General features: G+C 47.7%; 1 protein-coding gene across 1 annotated transcript; it reads left to right on the top strand.

The window, feature by feature from the left end:
• Positions 1–15851: 15851 nt before the first annotated feature.
• Positions 15852–23905, top strand: LOC143220232 (uncharacterized). The gene is made up of 2 exons (XM_076445924.1): positions 15852–16120; positions 21597–23905. The coding sequence occupies exon 2, from the start codon at positions 21603–21605 to the stop codon at positions 22554–22556; it is 954 nt and encodes a 317-aa protein (XP_076302039.1). The 5' UTR covers positions 15852–16120; positions 21597–21602; the 3' UTR covers positions 22557–23905.
• The last annotated feature ends 1319 nt before the right edge of the window (positions 23906–25224 follow it).

The following is a 25224-nucleotide window of genomic DNA, read 5'->3' as shown; positions in this document are numbered from 1 at the left end:
GTTATGCGTTATGTGTTATGCGTTATGCGTTATTCGTTAAGCGTTATGCGTCATACGCTATGCGATATGCGTTATGCGTTATGCGCGATGCGTTATGCGTTATGCGTTATGAGTTATGCGTTATGCGTTATGCGTCATGCGTCATGCGTTATGCGTTATGCGTTATGCGTTATGCGTCATGCGCTATGCGATATGCGTTATGCGTTATGCGCGATGCGTTATGCGTTATGCGTTATGCGTTATGCGTTATGCGTTATGCGTTATGCGTTATGCGTTATGCGTTATGCGTTATGCGTTATGCGTTATGCGTTATGCGTTATGCGTTATGCGTTATGCGTTATGCGTTATGCGTTATGCGTTATGCGATATGCGTTGTTCGTTATGCGTTATGCGTTATGCGTTATGCGATATGCGTTATGCGTTATGCGTTATGCGTTATGCGTTATGCGTTATGCGTTATGCGTTATGCGTTATGCGATATGCGTTATGCGTTATGCGTTATGCGTTATGCGTTATGCGTTATGCGTTATGCGTTATGCGTTATGCGTTATGCGTTATGCGTTATGCGTTATGCGTTATGCGTTATGCGTTATGCGTTATGCGTTATGCGTTATGCGTTATGCGTTATGCGTTATGCGTTATGCGTTATGCGTTATGCGTTATGCGTTATGCGTTACGCGTTATGTGTTATGCGTTATGCGTTATTCGTTAAGCGTTATGCGTCATGCGCTATGCGATATGCGTTATGCGTTATGCGCGATGCGTTATTGCGTTATGCGTTATGCGTTATGCGTTATGCGTTATGCGTTATGCGTTATGCGTTATGCGTTATGCGTTATGCGTTATGCGTTATGCGTTATGCGTTATGCGTTATGCGTTATGCGTTATGCGTTATGCGTTATGGGTTATGCGTTATGCGTTATGCGTTATGCGTTATGCGTTATGCGTTATGCGTTATGCGTTATGCGTTATGCGTTATGCGTTATGCGTTATGCGTTATGCGTTATGCGTTATGCGTTATGCGTTATGCGTTATGCGATATGCGTTATGCGTTATGCGTTATGCGTTATGCGTTATGCGTTATGCGTTATGCGTTATGCGTTATGCGTTATGCGTTATGCGTTATGCGTTATGCGTTATGCGTTATGCGTTATGCGTTATGCGTTATGCGTTATGCGTTATGCGTTATGCGTTATGCGTTATGCGTTATGCGTTATGCGTTATGCGTTATGCGTTATGCGTTATGCGTTATGCGTTATGCGTTACGCGTTATGTGTTATGCGTTATGCGTTATTCGTTAAGCGTTATGCGTCATGCGCTATGCGATATGCGTTATGCGTTATGCGCGATGCGTTATTGCGTTATGCGTTATGCGTTATGCGTTATGCGTTATGCGTTATGCGTTATGCGTTATGCGTTATGCCTTATGCGTTATGCGTTATGCGTTATGCGTTATGCGTTATGCGTTATGCGTTATGCGTTATGCGTTATGCGTTATGCGTTATGCGTTATGCGTTATGCGTTATGCGTTATGCGTTATGCGTTATGCGTTATGCGTTATGCGTTATGCGTTATGCGTTATGCGTTATGCGTTATGCGTTATGCGTTATGCGTTATGCGTTATGCGTTATGCGTTATGCGTTATGCGTTATGCGTTATGCGTTATGCGTTATGCGTTATGCGTTATGCGTTATGCGTTATGCGTTATGCGTTATGCGTTATGCGTTATGCGTTATGCGTTATGCGTTATGCGATATGCGTTGTTCGTTATGCGTTATGCGATATGCGTTATGCGTTATCCGTTATGCGTTACGCGTTATGCGTTATGCGTTATGCGTTATGCGTTATGCGATATGCGTTATGCGTTATGCGTTATGCGTTATGCGTTATGCGTTATGCGTTATGCGTTATGCGTTATGCGTTATGCGTTATGCGTTATGCGTTATGCGTTATGCGTTATGCGTTTTGCGTTACGCGTTACGCGTTACGCGTTATGCGTTATGCGTTATGCGTTATGCGTTATGCGATATGCGTTATGCGTTATGCGTTATGCGTTATGCGTTATGCGTTATGCGTTATGCGTTATGCGTTATGCGTTATGCGTTATGCGTTATGCGTTATGCGTTATGCGTTATGCGTTATGCGTTATGCGTTATGCGTTATGGGTTATGCGTTATGCGTTATGCGTTATGCGTTATGCGTTATGCGTTATGCGTTATGCGTTATGCGTTATGCGTTATGCGTTATGCGTTATGCGTTATGCGTTATGCGTTATGCGTTATGCGTTATGCGTTATGCGTTATGCGTTATGCGTTATGCGATATGCGTTATGCGTTATGCGTTATGCGTTATGCGTTATGCGTTATGCGTTATGCGTTATGCGTTATGCGTTATGCGTTATGCGTTATGCGTTATGCGTTATGCGTTATGCGTTATGCGTTATGCGTTATGCGTTATGCGTTATGCGTTATGCGTTATGCGTTATGCGTTATGCGTTATGCGTTATGCGTTATGCGTTATGCGTTATGCGTTATGCGTTATGCGTTATGCGTTATGCGTTATGCGTTATGCGTTATGCGTTATGCGTTATGCGTTATGCGTTATGCGTTATGCGTTATGCGTTAAGCGTTATGCGTTATGCGTTATGCGTTATGCGTTATGCGTTATGCGTTATGCGTTATGCGTTATGCGTTATGCGTTATGCGTTATGCGTTATGCGTTATGCGTTATGCGTTATGCGTTATGCGTTATGCGTTATGCGTTATGCGTTATGCGTTATGCGTTATGCGTTATGCGTTATGCGTTATGCGTTATGCGTTATGCGTTATGCGTTATGCGTTATGCGTTATGCGTTATGCGTTATGCGTTATGCGTTATGCGTTATGCGTTATGCGTTATGCGTTATGCGTTATGTGTTATGCGTTATGCGTTATTCGTTAAGCGTTATGCGTCATACGCTATGCGATATGCGTTATGCGTTATGCGCGATGCGTTATGCGTTATGCGTTATGAGTTATGCGTTATGCGTTATGCGTCATGCGTCATGCGTTATGCGTTATGCGTTATGCGTTATGCGTTATGCGTTATGCGTTATGCGTTATGCGTTATGCGTTACGCGTTATGTGTTATGCGTTATGCGTTATTCGTTAAGCGTTATGCGTCATGCGCTATGCGATATGCGTTATGCGTTATGCGCGATGCGTTATTGCGTTATGCGTTATGCGTTATGCGTTATGCCTTATGCGTTATGCGTTATGCGTTATGCGTTATGCGTTATGCGTTATGCGATATGCGTTGTTCGTTATGCGTTATGCGTTATGCGTTATGCCTTATGCGTTATGCGTTATGCGTTATGCGTTATGCGTTATGCGTTATGCGTTATGCGTTATGCGTTATGCGTTATGCGTTATGCGTTATTCGTTATGCGTTATACGTTATGCGTTATGCGTTATGCGTTATGCGTTATGCGTTATGCGTTATGCGTTATGCGTTATGCGTTATGCGTTATGCGTTATGCGTTATGCGTTATGCGTTATGCGTTATGCGTTATGCGTTATGCGTTATGCGTTATGCGTTATGCTTTATGCGTTATGCGTTATGCGTTATGCGTTATGCGTTATGCGTTATGCGTTATGCGTTATGCGTTACGCGTTATGTGTTATGCGTTATGCGTTATGCGTTATGCGTTATGCGTTATGCGTTATGCTTTATGCGTTATGCGTTATGCGTTATGCGTTATGCGTTATGCGTTATGCGTTATGCGTTATGCGTTACGCGTTATGTGTTATGCGTTATGCGTTATTCGTTAAGCGTTATGCGTCATGCGCTATGCGATATGCGTTATGCGTTATGCGCGATGCGTTATTGCGTTATGCGTTATGCGTTATGCGTTATGCGTTATGCGTTATGCGTTATGCGTTATGCGTTATGCGTTATGCGTTATGCGTCATGCGCTATGCGATATGCGTTATGCGTTATGCGCGATGCGTTATGCGTTATGCGTTATGCGTTATGCGTTATGCGTTATGCGTTATGCGTTATGCGTTATGCGTTATGCGTTATGCGTTATGCGTTATGCGTTATGCGTTATGCGTTATGCGTTATGCGATATGCGTTGTTCGTTATGCGTTATGCGTTATGCGTTATGCGATATGCGTTATGCGTTATCCGTTATGCGTTATGCGATATGCGTTATGCGCGATGCGTTATGTGTTATGCGTTATGCGTTATGCGTTATGCGTTATGCGTTATGCGTTATGCGTTATGCGTTATGCGTTATGCGTTATGCGTTATGCGTTATGCGTTATGCGTTATGCGTTATGGGTTATGCGTTATGCGTTATGCGTTATGCGTTATGCGTTATGCGTTATGCGTTATGCGTTATGCGTTATGCGTTATGCGTTATGCGTTATGCGTTATGCGTTATGCGTTATGCGTTATGCGTTATGCGTTATGCGATATGCGTTATGCGTTATGCGTTATGCGTTATGCGTTATGCGTTATGCGTTATGCGTTATGCGTTATGCGTTATGCGTTATGCGTTATGCGTTATGCGTTATGCGTTATGCGTTATGCGTTATGCGTTATGCGTTATGCGTTATGCGTTATGCGTTATGCGTTATGCGTTATGCGTTATGCGTTATGCGTTATGCGTTATGCGTTATGCGTTATGCGTTATGCGTTATGCGTTATGCGTTATGCGTTATGCGTTATGCGTTATGCGTTATGCGTTATGCGTTATGCGTTATGCGTTATGCGTTATGCGTTATGCGTTATGCGTTATGCGTTATGCGTTATGCGTTATGCGTTATGCGTTATGCGTTATGCGTTATGCGTTATGCGTTATGCGTTATGCGTTATGCGTTATGCGTTATGCGTTATGCGTTATGCGTTATGCGTTATGCGTTATGCGTTATGCGTTATGCGTTATGCGTTATGCGTTATGCGTTATGCGTTATGCGTTATGCGTTACGCGTTACGCGTTACGCGTTATGCGTTATGCGTTATGCGTTATGCGTTATGCGTTATGCGTTATGCGTTATGCGTTATGCGTTATGCGTTATGCGTTATGCGTTATGCGTTATGCGTTATGCGTTATGCGTTATGCGTTATGCGTTATGCGTTATGCGTTATGCGTTATGCGTTATGCGTTATGCGTTATGCGTTATGCGTTATGCGTTATGCGTTATGCGTTATGCGTTATGCGTTATGCGTTATGCGTTATGCGTTATGCGTTATGCGTTATGCGTTATGCGTTATGCGTTATGCGTTATGCGTTATGCGTTATGCGTTATGCGTTATGCGTTATGCGTTACGCGTTATGTGTTATGCGTTATGCGTTATTCGTTAAGCGTTATGCGTCATGCGCTATGCGATATGCGTTATGCGTTATGCGCGATGCGTTATTGCGTTATGCGTTATGCGTTATGCGTTATGCGTTATGCGTTATGCGTTATGCGTTATGCGTTATGCCTTATGCGTTATGCGTTATGCGTTATGCGTTATGCGTTATGCGTTATGCGTTATGCGTTATGCGTTATGCGTTATGCGTTATGCGTTATGCGTTATGCGTTATGCGTTATGCGTTATGCGTTATGCGTTATGCGTTATGCGTTATGCGTTATGCGTTATGCGTTATGCGTTATGCGTTATGCGTTATGCGTTATGCGTTATGCGTTATGCGTTATGCGTTATGCGTTATGCGTTATGCGTTATGCGTTATGCGTTATGCGTTATGCGTTATGCGTTATGCGTTATGCGTTATGCGTTATGCGTTATGCGTTATGCGATATGCGTTGTTCGTTATGCGTTATGCGATATGCGTTATGCGTTATCCGTTATGCGTTACGCGTTATGCGTTATGCGTTATGCGTTATGCGTTATGCGATATGCGTTATGCGTTATGCGTTATGCGTTATGCGTTATGCGTTATGCGTTATGCGTTATGCGTTATGCGTTATGCGTTATGCGTTATGCGTTATGCGTTATGCGTTATGCGTTATGCGTTATGCGTTTTGCGTTACGCGTTACGCGTTACGCGTTATGCGTTATGCGTTATGCGTTATGCGTTATGCGATATGCGTTATGCGTTATGCGTTATGCGTTATGCGTTATGCGTTATGCGTTATGCGTTATGCGTTATGCGTTATGCGTTATGCGTTATGCGTTATGCGTTATGCGTTATGCGTTATGCGTTATGCGTTATGCGTTATGCGTTATGCGTTATGCGTTATGCGTTATGCGTTATGCGTTATGCGTTATGCGTTATGCGTTATGCGTTATGCGTTATGCGTTATGCGTTATGCCTTATGCGTTATGCGTTATGCGTTATGCGTTATGCGTTATGCGTTATGCGTTATGCGTTATGCGTTATGCGTTATGCGTTATGCGTTATGCGTTATGCGTTATGCGTTATGCGTTATGCGTTATGCGTTATGCGTTATGCGTTATGCGTTATGCGTTATGCGTTATGCGTTATGCGTTATGCGTTATGCGTTATGCGTTATGCGTTATGCGTTATGCGTTATGCGTTATGCGTTATGCGTTATGCGTTATGCGTTATGCGTTATGCGTTATGCGTTATGCGTTATGCGTTATGCGTTATGCGTTATGCGTTATGCGTTATGCGTTATGCGTTATGCGTTATGCGTTATGCGTTATGCGTTATGCGTTATGCGATATGCGTTGTTCGTTATGCGTTATGCGTTATGCGTTATGCGATATGCGTTATGCGTTATCCGTTATGCGTTACGCGTTATGCGTTATGCGTTATGCGTTATGCGTTATGCGATATGCGTTATGCGTTATGCGTTATGCGTTATGCGTTATGCGTTATGCGTTATGCGTTATGCGTTATGCGTTATGCGTTATGCGTTATGCGTTATGCGTTATGCGTTATGCGTTATGCGTTATGGGTTATGCGTTATGCGTTATGCGTTATGCGTTATGCGTTATGCGTTATGCGTTATGCGTTATGCGTTATGCGTTATGCGTTATGCGTTATGCGTTATGCGTTATGCGTTATGCGTTATGCGTTATGCGTTATGCGTTATGCGATATGCGTTATGCGTTATGCGTTATGCGTTATGCGTTATGCGTTATGCGTTATGCGTTATGCGTTATGCGTTATGCGTTATGCGTTATGCGTTATGCGTTATGCGTTATGCGTTATGCGTTATGCGTTATGCGTTATGCGTTATGCGTTATGCGTTATGCGTTATGCGTTATGCGTTATGCGTTATGCGTTATGCGTTATGCGTTATGCGTTATGCGTTATGCGTTATGCGTTATGCGTTATGCGTTATGCGTTATGCGTTATGCGTTATGCGTTAAGCGTTATGCGTTATGCGTTATGCGTTATGCGTTATGCGTTATGCGTTATGCGTTATGCGTTATGCGTTATGCGTTATGCGTTATGCGTTATGCGTTATGCGTTATGCGTTATGCGTTATGCGTTATGCGTTATGCGTTATGCGTTATGCGTTATGCGTTATGCGTTATGCGATATGCGTTGTTCGTTATGCGTTATGCGATATGCGTTATGCGTTATCCGTTATGCGTTACGCGTTATGCGTTATGCGTTATGCGTTATGCGTTATGCGATATGCGTTATGCGTTATGCGTTATGCGTTATGCGTTATGCGTTATGCGTTATGCGTTATGCGTTATGCGTTATGCGTTATGCGTTATGCGTTATGCGTTATGCGTTATGCGTTATGCGTTATGCGTTATGCGTTTTGCGTTACGCGTTACGCGTTACGCGTTATGCGTTATGCGTTATGCGTTATGCGTTATGCGATATGCGTTATGCGTTATGCGTTATGCGTTATGCGTTATGCGTTATGCGTTATGCGTTATGCGTTATGCGTTATGCGTTATGCGTTATGCGTTATGCGTTATGCGTTATGCGTTATGCGTTATGCGTTATGCGTTATGCGTTATGCGTTATGCGTTATGCGTTATGCGTTATGCGTTATGCGTTATGCGTTATGCGTTATGCGTTATGCGTTATGCGTTATGCGTTATGCGTTATGCGTTATGCGTTATGCGTTATGCGTTATGCGTTATGCGTTATGCGTTATGCGTTATGCGTTATGCGTTATGCGTTATGCGTTATGCGTTATGCGTTATGCGTTATGCGTTATGCGTTATGCGTTATGCGTTATGCGTTATGCGTTATGCGTTATGCGTTATGCGTTATGCGTTATGCGTTATGCGTTATGCGTTATGCGTTATGCGTTATGCGATATGCGTTGTTCGTTATGCGTTATGCGTTATGCGTTATGCGATATGCGTTATGCGTTATCCGTTATGCGTTACGCGTTATGCGTTATGCGTTATGCGTTATGCGTTATGCGATATGCGTTATGCGTTATGCGTTATGCGTTATGCGTTATGCGTTATGCGTTATGCGTTATGCGTTATGCGTTATGCGTTATGCGTTATGCGTTATGCGTTATGCGTTATGCGTTATGCGTTATGGGTTATGCGTTATGCGTTATGCGTTATGCGTTATGCGTTATGCGTTATGCGTTATGCGTTATGCGTTATGCGTTATGCGTTATGCGTTATGCGTTATGCGTTATGCGTTATGCGTTATGCGTTATGCGTTATGCGTTATGCGATATGCGTTATGCGTTATGCGTTATGCGTTATGCGTTATGCGTTATGCGTTATGCGTTATGCGTTATGCGTTATGCGTTATGCGTTATGCGTTATGCGTTATGCGTTATGCGTTATGCGTTATGCGTTATGCGTTATGCGTTATGCGTTATGCGTTATGCGTTATGCGTTATGCGTTATGCGTTATGCGTTATGCGTTATGCGTTATGCGTTATGCGTTATGCGTTATGCGTTATGCGTTATGCGTTATGCGTTATGCGTTATGCGTTATGCGTTATGCGTTAAGCGTTATGCGTTATGCGTTATGCGTTATGCGTTATGCGTTATGCGTTATGCGTTATGCGTTATGCGTTATGCGTTATGCGTTATGCGTTATGCGTTATGCGTTATGCGTTATGCGTTATGCGTTATGCGTTATGCGTTATGCGTTATGCGTTATGCGTTATGCGTTATGCGTTATGCGTTATGCGTTATGCGTTATGCGTTATGCGTTATGCGTTATGCGTTATGCGTTATGCGTTATGCGTTATGCGTTATGCGTTATGCGTTATGCGTTATGCGTTATGCGTTATGCGTTATGCGTTATGCGTTATGCGTTATGCGTTATGTGTTATGCGTTATGCGTTATTCGTTAAGCGTTATGCGTCATACGCTATGCGATATGCGTTATGCGTTATGCGCGATGCGTTATGCGTTATGCGTTATGAGTTATGCGTTATGCGTTATGCGTCATGCGTCATGCGTTATGCGTTATGCGTTATGCGTTATGCGTCATGCGCTATGCGATATGCGTTATGCGTTATGCGCGATGCGTTATGCGTTATGCGTTATGCGTTATGCGTTATGCGTTATGCGTTATGCGTTATGCGTTATGCGTTATGCGTTATGCGTTATGCGTTATGCGTTATGCGTTATGCGTTATGCGTTATGCGTTATGCGTTATGCGTTATGCGTTATGCGATATGCGTTGTTCGTTATGCGTTATGCGTTATGCGTTATGCGATATGCGTTATGCGTTATGCGTTATGCGTTATGCGTTATGCGTTATGCGTTATGCGTTATGCGTTATGCGATATGCGTTATGCGTTATGCGTTATGCGTTATGCGTTATGCGTTATGCGTTATGCGTTATGCGTTATGCGTTATGCGTTATGCGTTATGCGTTATGCGTTATGCGTTATGCGTTATGCGTTATGCGTTATGCGTTATGCGTTATGCGTTATGCGTTATGCGTTATGCGTTACGCGTTATGTGTTATGCGTTATGCGTTATTCGTTAAGCGTTATGCGTCATGCGCTATGCGATATGCGTTATGCGTTATGCGCGATGCGTTATTGCGTTATGCGTTATGCGTTATGCGTTATGCGTTATGCGTTATGCGTTATGCGTTATGCGTTATGCGTTATGCGTTATGCGTTATGCGTTATGCGTTATGCGTTATGCGTTATGCGTTATGCGTTATGGGTTATGCGTTATGCGTTATGCGTTATGCGTTATGCGTTATGCGTTATGCGTTATGCGTTATGCGTTATGCGTTATGCGTTATGCGTTATGCGTTATGCGATATGCGTTATGCGTTATGCGTTATGCGTTATGCGTTATGCGTTATGCGTTATGCGTTATGCGTTATGCGTTATGCGTTATGCGTTATGCGTTATGCGTTATGCGTTATGCGTTATGCGTTATGCGTTATGCGTTATGCGTTATGCGTTATGCGTTATGCGTTATGCGTTATGCGTTATGCGTTATGCGTTATGCGTTATGCGTTATGCGTTATGCGTTACGCGTTACGCGTTATGTGTTATGCGTTATGCGTTAAGCGTTATGCGTCATGCGCTATGCGATATGCGTTATGCGTTATGCGCGATGCGTTATTGCGTTATGCGTTATGCGTTATGCGTTATGCGTTATGCGTTATGCGTTATGCGTTATGCCTTATGCGTTATGCGTTATGCGTTATGCGTTATGCGTTATGCGTTATGCGTTATGCGTTATGCGTTATGCGTTATGCGTTATGCGTTATGCGTTATGCGTTATGCGTTATGCGTTATGCGTTATGCGTTATGCGTTATGCGTTATGCGTTATGCGTTATGCGTTATGCGTTATGCGTTATGCGTTATGCGTTATGCGTTATGCGTTATGCGTTATGCGTTATGCGTTATGCGTTATGCGTTATGCGTTATGCGTTATGCGTTATGCGTTATGCGTTATGCGTTATGCGTTATGCGTTATGCGTTATGCGTTATGCGTTATGCGTTATGCGTTATGCGATATGCGTTGTTCGTTATGCGTTATGCGATATGCGTTATGCGTTATCCGTTATGCGTTACGCGTTATGCGTTATGCGTTATGCGTTATGCGTTATGCGATATGCGTTATGCGTTATGCGTTATGCGTTATGCGTTATGCGTTATGCGTTATGCGTTATGCGTTATGCGTTATGCGTTATGCGTTATGCGTTATGCGTTATGCGTTATGCGTTATGCGTTATGCGTTATGCGTTTTGCGTTACGCGTTACGCGTTACGCGTTAGGCGTTATGCGTTATGCGTTATGCGTTATGCGATATGCGTTATGCGTTATGCGTTATGCGTTATGCGTTATGCGTTATGCGTTATGCGTTATGCGTTATGCGTTATGCGTTATGCGTTATGCGTTATGCGTTATGCGTTATGCGTTATGCGTTATGCGTTATGCGTTATGCGTTATGGGTTATGCGTTATGCGTTATGCGTTATGCGTTATGCGTTATGCGTTATGCGTTATGCGTTATGCGTTATGCGTTATGCGTTATGCGTTATGCGTTATGCGTTATGCGTTATGCGTTATGCGTTATGCGTTATGCGTTATGCGTTATGCGTTATGCGTTATGCGATATGCGTTATGCGTTATGCGTTATGCGTTATGCGTTATGCGTTATGCGTTATGCGTTATGCGTTATGCGTTATGCGTTATGCGTTATGCGTTATGCGTTATGCGTTATGCGTTATGCGTTATGCGTTATGCGTTATGCGTTATGCGTTATGCGTTATGCGTTATGCGTTATGCGTTATGCGTTATGCGTTATGCGTTATGCGTTATGCGTTATGCGTTATGCGTTATGCGTTATGCGTTATGCGTTATGCGTTATGCGTTATGCGTTATGCGTTATGCGTTATGCGATATGCGTTATGCGTTATGCGTTATGCGTTATGCGTTATGCGTTATGCGTTATGCGTTATGCGTTATGCGTTATGCGTTATGCGTTATGCGTTATGCGTTATGCGTTATGCGTTATGCGTTATGCGTTATGCGTTATGCGTTATGCGTTATGCGTTATGCGTTATGCGTTATGCGTTATGCGTTATGCGTTATGCGTTATGCGTTATGCGTTATGCGTTATGCGTTATGCGTTATGCGTTATGCGTTACGCGTTATGTGTTATGCGTTATGCGTTATTCGTTAAGCGTTATGCGTCATGCGCTATGCGATATGCGTTATGCGTTATGCGCGATGCGTTATTGCGTTATGCGTTATGCGTTATGCGTTATGCGTTATGCGTTATGCGTTATGCGTTATGCGTTATGCCTTATGCGTTATGCGTTATGCGTTATGCGTTATGCGTTATGCGTTATGCGTTATGCGTTATGCGTTATGCGTTATGCGTTATGCGTTATGCGTTATGCGTTATGCGTTATGCGTTATGCGTTATGCGTTATGCGTTATGCGTTATGCGTTATGCGTTATGCGTTATGCGTTATGCGTTATGCGTTATGCGTTATGCGTTATGCGTTATGCGTTATGCGTTATGCGTTATGCGTTATGCGTTATGCGTTATGCGTTATGCGTTATGCGTTATGCGTTATGCGTTATGCGTTATGCGTTATGCGTTATGCGTTATGCGATATGCGTTGTTCGTTATGCGTTATGCGATATGCGTTATGCGTTATCCGTTATGCGTTACGCGTTATGCGTTATGCGTTATGCGTTATGCGTTATGCGATATGCGTTATGCGTTATGCGTTATGCGTTATGCGTTATGCGTTATGCGTTATGCGTTATGCGTTATGCGTTATGCGTTATGCGTTATGCGTTATGCGTTATGCGTTATGCGTTATGCGTTATGCGTTATGCGTTATGCGTTTTGCGTTACGCGTTACGCGTTACGCGTTATGCGTTATGCGTTATGCGTTATGCGTTATGCGATATGCGTTATGCGTTATGCGTTATGCGTTATGCGTTATGCGTTATGCGTTATGCGTTATGCGTTATGCGTTATGCGTTATGCGTTATGCGTTATGCGTTATGCGTTATGCGTTATGCGTTATGCGTTATGCGTTATGGGTTATGCGTTATGCGTTATGCGTTATGCGTTATGCGTTATGCGTTATGCGTTATGCGTTATGCGTTATGCGTTATGCGTTATGCGTTATGCGTTATGCGTTATGCGTTATGCGTTATGCGTTATGCGTTATGCGTTATGCGTTATGCGTTATGCGATATGCGTTATGCGTTATGCGTTATGCGTTATGCGTTATGCGTTATGCGTTATGCGTTATGCGTTATGCGTTATGCGTTATGCGTTATGCGTTATGCGTTATGCGTTATGCGTTATGCGTTATGCGTTATGCGTTATGCGTTATGCGTTATGCGTTATGCGTTATGCGTTATGCGTTATGCGTTATGCGTTATGCGTTATGCGTTATGCGTTATGCGTTATGCGTTATGCGTTATGCGTTATGCGTTATGCGTTATGCGTTAAGCGTTATGCGTTATGCGTTATGCGTTATGCGTTATGCGTTATGCGTTATGCGTTATGCGTTATGCGTTATGCGTTATGCGTTATGCGTTATGCGTTATGCGTTATGCGTTATGCGTTATGCGTTATGCGTTATGCGTTATGCGTTATGCGTTATGCGTTATGCGTTATGCGTTATGCGTTATGCGTTATGCGTTATGCGTTATGCGTTATGCGTTATGCGTTATGCGTTATGCGTTATGCGTTATGCGTTATGCGTTATGCGTTATGCGTTATGCGTTATGCGTTATGCGTTATGTGTTATGCGTTATGCGTTATTCGTTAAGCGTTATGCGTCATACGCTATGCGATATGCGTTATGCGTTATGCGCGATGCGTTATGCGTTATGCGTTATGAGTTATGCGTTATGCGTTATGCGTCATGCGTCATGCGTTATGCGTTATGCGTTATGCGTTATGCGTTATGCGTTATGCGTTATGCGTTATGCGTTACGCGTTATGTGTTATGCGTTATGCGTTATTCGTTAAGCGTTATGCGTCATGCGCTATGCGATATGCGTTATGCGTTATGCGCGATGCGTTATTGAGTTATGCGTTATGCGTTATGCGTTATGCCATATGCGTTATGCGTTATGCGTTATGCGTTATGCGTTATGCGTTATGCGATATGCGTTGTTCGTTATGCGTTATGCGTTATGCGTTATGCCTTATGCGTTATGCGTTATGCGTTATGCGTTATGCGTTATGCGTTATGCGTTATGCGTTATGCGTTATGCGTTATGCGTTATGCGTTATTCGTTATGCGTTATACGTTATGCGTTATGCGTTATGCGTTATGCGTTATGCGTTATGCGTTATGCGTTATGCGTTATGCGTTATGCGTTATGCGTTATGCGTTATGCGTTATGCGTTATGCGTTATGCGTTATGCGTTATGCGTTATGCGTTATGCGTTATGCTTTATGCGTTATGCGTTATGCGTTATGCGTTATGCGTTATGCGTTATGCGTTATGCGTTATGCGTTACGCGTTATGTGTTATGCGTTATGCGTTATGCGTTATGCGTTATGCGTTATGCGTTATGCTTTATGCGTTATGCGTTATGCGTTATGCGTTATGCGTTATGCGTTATGCGTTATGCGTTACGCGTTATGTGTTATGCGTTATGCGTTATTCGTTAAGCGTTATGCGTCATGCGCTATGCGATATGCGTTATGCGTTATGCGCGATGCGTTATTGCGTTATGCGTTATGCGTTATGCGTTATGCGTTATGCGTTATGCGTTATGCGTTATGCGTTATGCGTTATGCGTTATGCGTCATGCGCTATGCGATATGCGTTATGCGTTATGCGCGATGCGTTATGCGTTATGCGTTATGCGTTATGCGTTATGCGTTATGCGTTATGCGTTATGCGTTATGCGTTATGCGTTATGCGTTATGCGTTATGCGTTATGCGTTATGCGTTATGCGTTATGCGTTATGCGTTATGCGATATGCGTTGTTCGTTATGCGTTATGCGTTATGCGTTATGCGATATGCGTTATGCGTTATCCGTTATGCGTTATGCGATATGCGTTATGCGCGATGCGTTATGTGTTATGCGTTATGCGTTATGCGTTATGCGTTATGCGTTATGCGTTATGCGTTATGCGTTATGCGTTATGCGTTATGCGTTATGCGTTATGCGTTATGCGTTATGCGTTATGCGTTATGCGTTATGGGTTATGCGTTATGCGTTATGCGTTATGCGTTATGCGTTATGCGTTATGCGTTATGCGTTATGCGTTATGCGTTATGCGTTATGCGTTATGCGTTATGCGTTATGCGTTATGCGTTATGCGTTATGCGTTATGCGATATGCGTTATGCGTTATGCGTTATGCGTTATGCGTTATGCGTTATGCGTTATGCGTTATGCGTTATGCGTTATGCGTTATGCGTTATGCGTTATGCGTTATGCGTTATGCGTTATGCGTTATGCGTTATGCGTTATGCGTTATGCGTTATGCGTTATGCGTTATGCGTTATGCGTTATGCGTTATGCGTTATGCGTTATGCGTTATGCGTTATGCGTTATGCGTTATGCGTTATGCGTTATGCGTTATGCGTTATGCGTTATGCGTTATGCGTTATGCGTTATGCGTTATGCGTTATGCGTTATGCGTTATGCGTTATGCGTTATGCGTTATGCGTTATGCGTTATGCGTTATGCGTTATGCGTTATGCGTTATGCGTTATGCGTTATGCGTTATGCGTTATGCGTTATGCGTTATGCGTTATGCGTTATGCGTTATGCGTTATGCGTTATGCGTTATGCGTTATGCGTTATGCGTTATGCGTTATGCGTTATGCGTTATGCGTTATGCGTTATGCGTTATGCGTTATGCGTTATGCGTTATGCGTTACGCGTTACGCGTTACGCGTTACGCGTTATGCGTTATGCGTTATGCGTTATGCGTTATGCGTTATGCGTTATGCGTTATGCGTTGTAACAGACCTGCACCGAGCAGGCCTGTCACCAACGGTTCTTTTCGAATACAGCCCCAAAACAAGGGCGGACGCGACCGAAACGTACCGAAAACAGTACGAACCCTCTACCGCACCACCAACCCTCACCACGATGTTAATAATATATAAGCCGCGACAAATAAGACAAATTACCGCATTCCGTCTAGAAGTATTCTAGACTCCACTCCTGTAGTCCTGCCTGAGACGAGCCGTCACAGCGATCACCAGGAAGCCGACACTTCTCCTGTCCAGGGTGAGTATCCTCACCAAAATCCATTTCGCCGAGCCGTCGAAATACCCTCACCGAAATCCGTTTCGCCGAGCCGTCGAAACATCCTCACCGAAATCCGTTTCGCCGAGCCGCCGAAACATCCTCACCGAAATCCGTTTCGCCGAGCCGTCGAGACTCCCACACCACAAAACCCGTTTCGCCGAGCCGTCGAAACCTCCACACCAAAGTCCGTCTCGCCGAGCCGCCGGGACTCCCGCACCAAAAAGCCTGTTTCGCCGAGCCGTCGAAACCTCCACACCAAAGTCCGTCCCGCCGAGCCGTCACCAAAAACCCGTTTCGCCGAGCCGTCGAAACCTCCGCACCAAAATCCGTCCCGCCGAGCCACCGAGGCTCCCACACCGAAGTCCATTTCGCCGAGCCGCCGAGACTGTCCTTCCGACATCCGTTCGCCGAGCCGTCGAACTCCCCGCGCTGACCTTCACGCCGCCGAGCCGTCGAGAAATACACCGTCGCACCCTTCCGGTCCACCACTCCACTGAGTCATCCGCCGATTCCGCCGAGGCACCGAAATATCCGACAACCACCGCCGGTCCCGCCGAATCACCGAACGCCCCGCCGCTACCGCCGAAGCCACCGAGTTCCGATAAACCGTTCCGCTCCGCCGAACCACCGGAATTCGCGCCGCTAATGATCGTTCACCGCCCGAATTATTCTACCGCAATGCCCGTCGTGCACCGCCCCGATTCACGCAGGCACACTGCTACCATGCAACCCCGTCGCACCTAATTAGCAGCGTTGTTTATACGTGTACACTCGTTTACAGTCTTTAAATATAGTGCGTCATTTAACGTAACTGTTGTTTCCGAATTCTTTCCGAACCTTCGCACCTCGTCTTCCCGCACCGGCCGACCCCCCTCGTCAGCTAACGAACCTTGGTCCGACGAGCTGTCCACACTGAGGGGTCAGCACCGCGACGATTCCGATTACCGCAGGAATCGACAATCGTTACATGGCGCCCGAACAGGGACCTGGTGCGAAGAAACCGCGATAATAACAACAGTTACCCGGTCGACCGAGAATTAGAGACTGAACGGGCAAACACGTCGTCGCACGCAATCGACAATAGACTAGGCCGCCGCGTAGTAAATACATAACATCCCCGGACTACCGAAAGTACGAGCCCACGGCGAACCAATCACAACCAAGGCCGTTCACGTCATCTCGTGTATACACGGCGATACAAGCGCGGATTCAAATCTTATGGAATGCCGGCAAGAGACACCCTCCGACAGACAAGAGCACGATTAATCGCCGACCTACGCCTACGAAATTTACCCGTCACCGGGACGACACCAGAGTTACGACAGAGGTGGGAGGATTTTACGAACCAGCAACCCACTAATCCATCCGACATGGCCGAGCCGAAAACGCCGACACTCCAGAGCACCGCCGACATACGACTCGGCGCGTCCACCAGTCAAACCACCCTCTTACACGTCCCCAACGTCCCTATGCACGGGGATCCTTGCAAAAATTTGGACCGCATGAGGAAATGGGGATGCACTAGCGACGGAAAAGACCCATACGCGTTCATAGAACGAATCGCCGAGTTACAAGCCTCGTATCAATTTACCGATAACGAATTATTAAGGGGGTTACCCGAATTACTACGGGGGGACGCCCAGTTATGGTACCGAAACGCACGCCTACAGATTTCGCACTGGGCCGAGTTCGCCGACAAATTCATCGCATTCTTTTCCCCAAACAGTACCCGGGTACAGCGAGAACGCGAAGCACGCGACCGTATGCAACGACCCGGGGAACCGTTCAACTCGTTTATGAACGCCCTAAATACACTGACCCGACGCGCAATGATTCCCCCCGAGGAAAGCCTCGAATTAATTTTCGAAAACATGCTACCGGAGTACGCGGCGATCATTAACCCGGACACCATCTCGAGTACCGACGACCTACTCAGACAGGTACAGCGTATCGAAAGAGCTAACGATAGGAAAAATCGCCTCAGCCGCACTTACGCGCGGACAGCAGCTGTCACAACCGATGGCCTCCGGAACCCCGACCTCCCGTATCGCACCGAATGGAACGAGGACAGGTCACCTCGAGCCGAAGTGAACTCAATCCCGACCAACGCATATCACGTGGACACCCACTGCTGGCGTTGTAAACAACGCGGACATCAGCGCTTCGAATGCCGAAACCAGTATAGAAAATTTTGCTCAAGATGTGGTAGAGATGGGGTACTGACCCGAGAGTGTCACCCACCGGGAAACGGACCGAGGGGCACGCCGCAGATGGGCAGCCGCCGGCCCCAATAATCACCTACACCCCACGCCCGTTCACACGCATCCAACTCCTGGGACGAGAAGTAGAGGCACTACTGGACACAGGCTCGCAATTGTCCTGCATCAACGAGGAAGTCCAGGAGTGGGCACACCAGCGAGGGTTCACGGAACTCACACCAGCCAGACGCATCGGATTAGCCGACGGTTCCGATATAGTACCGATCGGCAAGATCACATTACCGTTCAGTATAGGAGGGCAGACGCAGACACAAGAATTCACCATCCTGCCGAAGATGGGACCGCCGGTCTTGTTGGGGATCCGAGCAATCGCACGATTGCAGATCACCTTAACCCCACCACCTGACGTCGCTTCCTGGCCCGCCGACTACTTAGCCGAACCGTGCCTACAGGTAGGCCTCCGGAAACCGCCAGAGGACGAACAAAACCGACTGGAATCTTTTTTAGAACAGGAGATGAAACTATTCGAGACCGTTCCAGGGCGCACCACGCTCACGCAACACCGCATCAAACTGACCGACGGCACGCCTATCAAACAACGGTACCGCCCGAGAAACCCAGCGATGCAGGCAGTAATCAACGACGAAGTGGAAAAGATGCTACAGGAGGGGATTATTGAACCATCGGACAGCCCGTGGAGTTCACCAGTCGTCGTAGTCAGAAAGAAAGACGGCAAGCCACGCTTCTGCGTCGACTTCCGCAGACTGAACGATCGATCCGAGAAAGACGCCTATCCATTACCTCAAATACAGGCTACCCTCGACAAGTTGCGAGGCGCAAAGTACTTGACCACCTTAGACCTCAAAAACGGATACTGGCAAATCCCTTTAGAGAACTCCAGCCGGCCGCTCACCGCCTTTACGGTACCCGGTAAGGGACTATTCCAATTTACGGTTATGCCATTTGGATTACATTCAGCGCCAGCCACTTTCCAGCGCCTACTCGACCAGATCATCGGGCCCGAACTCGAGCCGTTTGCATTTGCCTACCTCGATGATATTATCGTTGTAAGCAAAACGTTCGAGGAACACCAGAGGCATCTCCGAGAAGTTTTCCGCCGACTCCGCACCGCCGGGCTACGTCTCAACCCGGAAAAATGCCGATTCTGCGTAGATAGCCTCCGATATCTCGGCCACGTCGTAGACCAACAAGGTATTAGGACTGACCCCGAGAAGACCAGCGCAATCGCACGGCTCACGGCGCCAAAAACAATACGAGAAGTACGCCGATTCCACGGAATGGCATCCTGGTACCGGCGGTTCGTGCCGAACTTCGCCGAGATCGTGGAACCATTAACCCAACTTACCAGGAAGAACGCCAAGTGGAGATGGACCGAAGCCGAAGAGCACGCCTTCCAAACCATGAAGGACAAACTAATCACCGCCCCGATACTCGCCTGTCCGGACTTCAACGAGCCGTTCACGCTCCAGACAGACGCCAGCGACCACGGCCTTGGTGTCGTACTGACCCAGGGCCCCGAAGAACAGGAAAGGGTCATAGCCTACGCCAGCCACACGCTGAGCGCAACCGAGCGCAACTACAGCGCTACCGAAAAAGAATGCCTCGCCGTAATCTGGGGCATTCGAAAAATGAAGCCCTACCTGGAAGGCTATCGTTTTTCCGTCATCACCGACCATCAAGCACTGCGATGGCTCCGACAGATGGACAGCCCCACCGGCAGGCTCGCAAGATGGGCACTCGAGCTACAACAATACGATTTCGACATAAAATACCGACCGGGAAAGTTAAACCAGGTAGCAGACGCGCTGTCCAGAGTCGAAATCACTCCCGGCGTGAACGTGATCCATCCAAAACAACCAGCAGATTCATGGTACCAGAAGAAAGTCGATGCAGTCCAGACAAACCCCGCGTCCGTCCCGGAGTACCAAATACGCGAAGGGAAGCTATACCGCCATATATTGCACCAGCTAGATTACAACGAGCCCGAGCCGGGCGACGCCTGGAAAATCTGCGTGCCCAGCAACGAGCGAGAAGCGCTCCTCCGACAACATCATGACGACCCGACCGCCGGACACTTAGGAGTCGCCAAAACAATCATCCGACTCGCCCAGCGATTTTATTGGCCGGGAATGTTCCGCGAAACCGCCAGTTACGTTCGCAGCTGCGCCAGCTGCCAACGTTACAAGACACCACCGCAACTGCCACCAGGAAAACTCCACGCCAATCCAGGAACACAACCCTGGCACACCGTCTCCGTTGACCTAGTCGGACCACTACCACGGTCACGACGAGGTCATATCTGGCTACTCGTAGCACTAGACAAGTTCACCAAATGGGTCGAACTTACGCCCCTACGAAAGGCCACCAGCGCCGCCGTCGCCGCCGCCGTACAAAAGGAAATCATTCTACGTCACGGAGCACCGAACACCGTCATCTCCGACAACGGAAAACAATTCATCGGAGAACCATTTACCAGCCTACTCCGAGCAGCCGGTACCGAGCATCGACGGACGCCACCGTATTCGCCCCAATGCAATCCGGTCGAACGTGCAAACAAAGTGGTAAAAACCATGCTGGCCCAATACACCGGGGAGCACCACGACCGATGGGACGAGAAATTGGACGAGGTCCGATTCGCTATTAACACCGCATGGCACGAATCTACCGGCTACAGCCCGGCATACCTCAACCAGGGCCGGGAACTGCGAGCTCCGGGACAACCACCGACCGAGACCGGCCCCGACGTACCGCAACACCGATGGAAAAACCTCCGAGCAGCACAAGAACTGGCCAAGCTACATTTGGCCCAAGCATTCGGCCGACAGGCCAAATACTACAACCTGCGACACCGAGACTGGAGACCTGCAATCGGCGACCGAGTATGGAAAAGAGAGCACACGCTGTCCGATAAAGGGGCGGGCATTGCCGCGAAACTAGCGCCAAAATACAGCGGGCCTTACACGGTCGGCCGCATAATATCACCGGTCATCGTAGATCTCCACAGCGACAACGGGAAATGGGCGCGACACATCCACGTCCACGATCTAAAACCAGATCAAGGAACGGGCACGGAACCGAAAGAACCTGCGACCGAAATACGGAAACCAACCCTCCCGCCCGTCCCGTCCGATCAAAACACAACGGCATCCGCAAACCCCGAACCACGCCGCCGCGGGCGTCCTAGGAAAAATCCGAAACCGCTTATATGTTCACAGGTCAACATGGTAGATTTTTACGCCGGGCTAGAGGACCTCTTCGACGAGCCGTTGGAGAGGCCACCGACTCCAGCCACGCCGGAGCACCTGGCAACGACCACCACGGTCACCGAAGAGCAGCAAACACCGCCCCGGACAACACGGTATATGGCAACGGAGAAAGTCCCCGCAGAGACAACGCCAGCATCAACCGGGAAAAAGGCCAAGCCCACGATAAGGTCCGACAGAATGGTCGACCTGAATATGCAGATCACGACACGGAAGCCGACGAGACCACGGCCGGTCACAACCTCCCGCACCACAAGGGCACCGCAAGAGCCAAAGGACGAGGGAACCACGCGACGGATGGGCACCACGGCCACGACAATACGACCCGTCACGTGGTATAGACGAGACCCCCCCGACACAGAGGTGGAAATCATATGGCCGCCTCTAACTATAGAGCAGCACCGAGCCAAACTGGGGGCCGGGCCGTTCCCGGGGAGCGGACACCCACCGGCACCAGCCAAATGGTGGGTCCAGAATGTGATACCGCCAAACCGGAAAAGAGGGGCCACACGCCCAATAGAACCGACATCACCGCCGAAGAGAGGAAAGGGGGTCGTCGAGGTCATTACAATCGACGACCACCGGACCAACACTGTCACCAGGACCGACGCAAACGCAGCAGCAGGGAGCGAGAAACCCGGAAACAACGGGTTACCGGCAACCCCCGCACAGAGAGCCGCGGCACAGACGCTGCCACCGGTACCGTACGGCGGAGAAGACGCACCGTGCCCCACCGCCTGGTACATACTGCCGACCGGACGACTAGTCGAAGTGCCGTTGCGATACGTAACCTCGAAGGCGAGGGAGTTCCGGCCGTCCAGCGGGAAGGAGCGCTGGATTCTATTTTTTAATAAAGACCAGACCCTACGCCGATGTAAGCTAAGGAACGCTAACCCGCGCACGGAAGAGTAGGGGAACACAGATATAAATATATAGATAGAATTTTTTTTTTTCTTTTTTCTTTTTTTTTGCCTCCTCCTCTTCATTGCACATTTTTTTTTTTCTCTGCTTTTCCTTTTCTCTTCTCCCGGTCGATTACCAAGCGCCAAACCGCGAAAAGATGTACATAGTTAGATATAAGCCGTCTCATTCATTGCGCCCAGGAGCACGGGATAAAATTTTTTTGTAAATACAGGATATAATCTTTATTACGCTTTCTATTACCGACACCGAGCGCCGAGTCGCAGAAGGGTTCTTTTTGTTGTAATTTGTGGTTACCAAGCGAAATAAAGGCATTGTGGCCACGTATACTCGCCAGGACCGATATTTTTTCGCCAACCCGAAGAAAGAGGGGGATGTAACAGACCTGCACCGAGCAGGCCTGTCACCAACGGTTCTTTTCGAATACAGCCCCAAAACAAGGGCGGACGCGACCGAAACGTACCGAAAACAGTACGAACCCTCTACCGCACCACCAACCCTCACCACGATGTTAATAATATATAAGCCGCGACAAATAAGACAAATTACCGCATTCCGTCTAGAAGTATTCTAGACTCCACTCCTGTAGTCCTGCCTGAGACGAGCCGTCACAGCGATCACCAGGAAGCCGACACTTCTCCTGTCCAGGGTGAGTATCCTCACCAAAATCCATTTCGCCGAGCCGTCGAAATACCCTCACCGAAATCCGTTTCGCCGAGCCGTCGAAACATCCTCACCGAAATCCGTTTCGCCGAGCCGCCGAAACATCCTCACCGAAATCCGTTTCGCCGAGCCGTCGAGACTCCCACACCACAAAACCCGTTTCGCCGAGCCGTCGAAACCTCCACACCAAAGTCCGTCTCGCCGAGCCGCCGGGACTCCCGCACCAAAAAGCCTGTTTCGCCGAGCCGTCGAAACCTCCACACCAAAGTCCGTCCCGCCGAGCCGTCACCAAAAACCCGTTTCGCCGAGCCGTCGAAACCTCCGCACCAAAATCCGTCCCGCCGAGCCACCGAGGCTCCCACACCGAAGTCCATTTCGCCGAGCCGCCGAGACTGTCCTTCCGACATCCGTTCGCCGAGCCGTCGAACTCCCCGCGCTGACCTTCACGCCGCCGAGCCGTCGAGAAATACACCGTCGCACCCTTCCGGTCCACCACTCCACTGAGTCATCCGCCGATTCCGCCGAGGCACCGAAATATCCGACAACCACCGCCGGTCCCGCCGAATCACCGAACGCCCCGCCGCTACCGCCGAAGCCACCGAGTTCCGATAAACCGTTCCGCTCCGCCGAACCACCGGAATTCGCGCCGCTAATGATCGTTCACCGCCCGAATTATTCTACCGCAATGCCCGTCGTGCACCGCCCCGATTCACGCAGGCACACTGCTACCATGCAACCCCGTCGCACCTAATTAGCAGCGTTGTTTATACGTGTACACTCGTTTACAGTCTTTAAATATAGTGCGTCATTTAACGTAACTGTTGTTTCCGAATTCTTTCCGAACCTTCGCACCTCGTCTTCCCGCACCGGCCGACCCCCCTCGTCAGCTAACGAACCTTGGTCCGACGAGCTGTCCACACTGAGGGGTCAGCACCGCGACGATTCCGATTACCGCAGGAATCGACAATCGTTACAGCGTTATGCGTTATGCGTTATGCGTTATGCGTTATGCGTTATGCGTTATGCGTTATGCGTTATGCGTTATGCGTTATGCGTTATGCGTTATGCGTTATGCGTTATGCGTTATGCGTTATGCGTTATGCGTTATGCGTTATGCGTTATGCGTTATGCGTTATGCGTTATGCGTTATGCGTTATGCGTTATGCGTTATGCGTTATGCGTTATGCGTTATGTGTTATGCGTTATGCGTTATTCGTTAAGCGTTATGCGTCATACGCTATGCGATATGCGTTATGCGTTATGCGCGATGCGTTATGCGTTATGCGTTATGAGTTATGCGTTATGCGTTATGCGTCATGCGTCATGCGTTATGCGTTATGCGTTATGCGTTATGCGTTATGCGTTATGCGTTATGCGTTATGCGTTATGCGTTATGCGTTATGCGTTATGCGTTATGCGTTATGCGTTATGCGTTATGCGTTATGCGTTATGCGTTATGCGTTATGCGTTATGCGTTATGCGTTATGCGTTATGCGTTATGCGTTATGCGTTATGCGTTATGCGTTATGCGTTATGCGTTATGCGTTATGCGTTATGCGTTATGCGTTATGCGTTATGCGTTATGCGTTATGCGTTATGCGTTGTGCGTTGTGCGTTGTGCGTTGTGCGTTATGCGTTGTGCGTTATGCGTTGTGCGTTGTGCGTTGTGCGTTGTGCGTTGTGCGTTGTGCGTTGTGCGTTGTGCGTTGTGCGTTGTGCGTTGTGCGTTGTGCGTTGTGCGTTGTGCGTTGTGCGTTGTGCGTTATGCGTTATGCGTTATGCGTTATGCGTTATGCGTTATGCGTTATGCGTTATGCGTTATGCGTTATGCGTTATGCGTTATGCGTTATGCGTTATGCGTTATGCGTTATGCGTTATGCGTTATGCGTTATGCGTTATGCGATATGCGTTGTTCGTTATGCGTTATGCGTTATGCGTTATGCGATATGCGTTATGCGTTATCCGTTATGCGTTATGCGATATGCGTTATGCGCGA

The sequence above is a fragment of the Lasioglossum baleicum genome, unplaced genomic scaffold (genome assembly GCF_051020765.1).
Source record: "Lasioglossum baleicum unplaced genomic scaffold, iyLasBale1 scaffold0493, whole genome shotgun sequence".
In the NCBI taxonomy this organism is placed as follows: Eukaryota; Metazoa; Arthropoda; class Insecta; order Hymenoptera; family Halictidae; genus Lasioglossum; species Lasioglossum baleicum.
Note: the sequence above shows the minus strand (reverse complement) of the source record. Positions and strands in the feature narration are given on the sequence as shown.

What these genes read in the sequence shown, in the direction of transcription:
- LOC143220232 (XM_076445924.1), top strand. Translation starts at nt 21,603, where the DNA reads ATGGTAGATTTTTACGCCGGGCTAGAGGACCTCTTCGACGAGCCGTTG.